The 1920-nt window shown below is 60.7% G+C and overlaps 1 protein-coding gene across 1 annotated transcript in view; it reads left to right on the forward strand.

Moving 5' to 3' along the window:
- The window catches only part of LOC104466639 (fibrous sheath CABYR-binding protein-like), a gene marked incomplete at its 3' end in the record, with an annotated part of 2735 nt that extends 819 nt beyond the window's left edge, over positions 1-1916 (forward strand). The window contains 3 exon segments of the mRNA XM_010080146.1: positions 28-1143; positions 1199-1789; positions 1792-1916. Coding sequence (XP_010078448.1) covers positions 28-1143; positions 1199-1789; positions 1792-1916 — 1832 coding nt within the window.
- Between the last annotated feature and the right edge of the window lie 4 nt (positions 1917-1920).

Consider the following 1920-nt stretch of genomic DNA (forward strand, 5'->3'; position numbering starts at 1 on the left):
GTGGGCAACTGGGGGAGCTGGAGCCAGCGCCGGGGACGGGCAGGAGCGTGGAGCTGGAGGACACGCTGCCGGACAGCACGCCCTTGCACCTCTACGAAGGCGAGATGATGGCCGCGGTCGCACCCAGCCCACAACCTCTGGGGAGCGAGGGGACCACAAAGACACCCCCCACGTCCGAAATGTCTCCGGAGGCTGAGGGGTGGCTGGAAGGGAGGGACAAGGCACCGACCCCCACCGTGGCGGAGAGCCACGAAGAGGAGGCAGGGATGGAAATCGTCCCCGTGGCAGAGGGGGCCAAGGTGGAGGAAGGGTATTTCATAATTTCTGCTCCCAACCAAGAGGTGTCCAGCTCAGAGGAAGCTGAGATCTCTGAGGACTTTGAAGAAATTCAAGTTGAAGCCACCGAAGGCAGCAAAGATGAGCTGGAAGCTCCCAGAGAAGCGTCTCAGGAGCCAGAGGACGAAGGGCACTTCGAGGCGTTTGCTGGTGACGCAGATGACGATGTGAAGATGCCCACTGAAGAGTTTGAGATGCCAAAGGATGAGGATGAGGGTGATGCTGGTGGTTTTTCTGTTGAGCTGGAGGAAGATCCAGCTGCACCCGAAGCAGATCCCACCTCCCGCGGGGCTGCGGGGCCGTTAGCAGGAGGTGATGACGAGGCAGCCCAGGGTGACACGGGTGCTGACACGCACGAGGGACCGGGGCACACGGAGGGCTCGGCTGCCGAAGCCGACGAGGAGCTCGATGCCATGATCGAGCCAGAAGGCGATGCCGGCAGAGCCGAAACACTCCCAGGCTCCAACCTGGGGCTGGTGGGGCAGGAGGAGGAGGAAGATGAGCCCAGCACAGCTTACCATGATACGACCGAGCCCATCCCTCCAGCAGGGCTCCAAGACCAGGAGATGGCGGTTTCTCCACTGTCCGACCAAGCAGAGCAGCCGTTGGATGAGCCACCATCGGATGAGCCGCCATCGGATGAGCCGCCATTGGATGAACTGCCATCGGATGAGCAGCCGTTGGATGAGCCACCATTGGATGAGCCATCGTTGGATGAGCCGCCATTGGATGAGCTGCCATCGGATGAGCAGCCATTGGATGAGCAGCTGTTGGATGAGCCACCATCAGAGGAGCAGCCATTGGATGGCAAAAAAAGATGAGCATCCATTGGATGAGCCGCCATCAGATGAGCTGCCATCAGATGAGAAGCCGTTCGAGGAGCCAGCGTTGGATGAGCAACCATTGGATGAAGCACCATCAGATGAGCAGTTGTTGGATGAGCATCCATCAGATCAGCTGCCACCGGAGGAGCATCCATCGGATGAGCAGGTGTTGGAAGAGCAGCCATCAGATGAGCCACCATTGGCTGAGCCGCTGTTGGATGAGCTGCCATCGGACAAGCAGCCATTGGATGAGCAACCATCAGATGAGCAGCCATCGGTTGAGCAGCCATTGGATGAGCATCCATCTATGGGGCAGGAAGCACCACACAGTGACAGCCCCGCCCTGATCAGGGACAAGGAGCCCCCATCCAAGACTGACCCACCTCCACCGGGCTCTGCACCGGAGCAGGAAGATTTTCCAGAGATGATTCAAGAACACCCAGACGTGGCTGATCTCGCTGCAAAGGTGCCGGCAGATGTCCTGAAGGACTCGGATATTTTGGAAATCGTCGAGCAAGCCTTGGAGTTCAACCAGGAGCTGGTGATGGGGGCGAGGGCGGCCAAGGGTGGGCAGCGGGATCCCGGCGGGACCGAGCTCCCTGGGGACGCGGGGGAAGATTCCTCAACAGCGGGGAGGAGCCGACGGTGCAGGAGGCACCAGCAGATGCGGCACCGCGGTCGGAGCGTCCGGTTGGGGCAGAGAACGGGCTGCACCGGGAGGCCAGCCTGGAGGACCTGGCCGAATTCACCGAGGAGGTGC

This window comes from Pterocles gutturalis, unplaced genomic scaffold, assembly GCF_000699245.1.
Source record: "Pterocles gutturalis isolate BGI_N339 unplaced genomic scaffold, ASM69924v1 scaffold2019, whole genome shotgun sequence".
NCBI lineage: Eukaryota > Metazoa > Chordata > Aves > Pterocliformes > Pteroclidae > Pterocles > Pterocles gutturalis.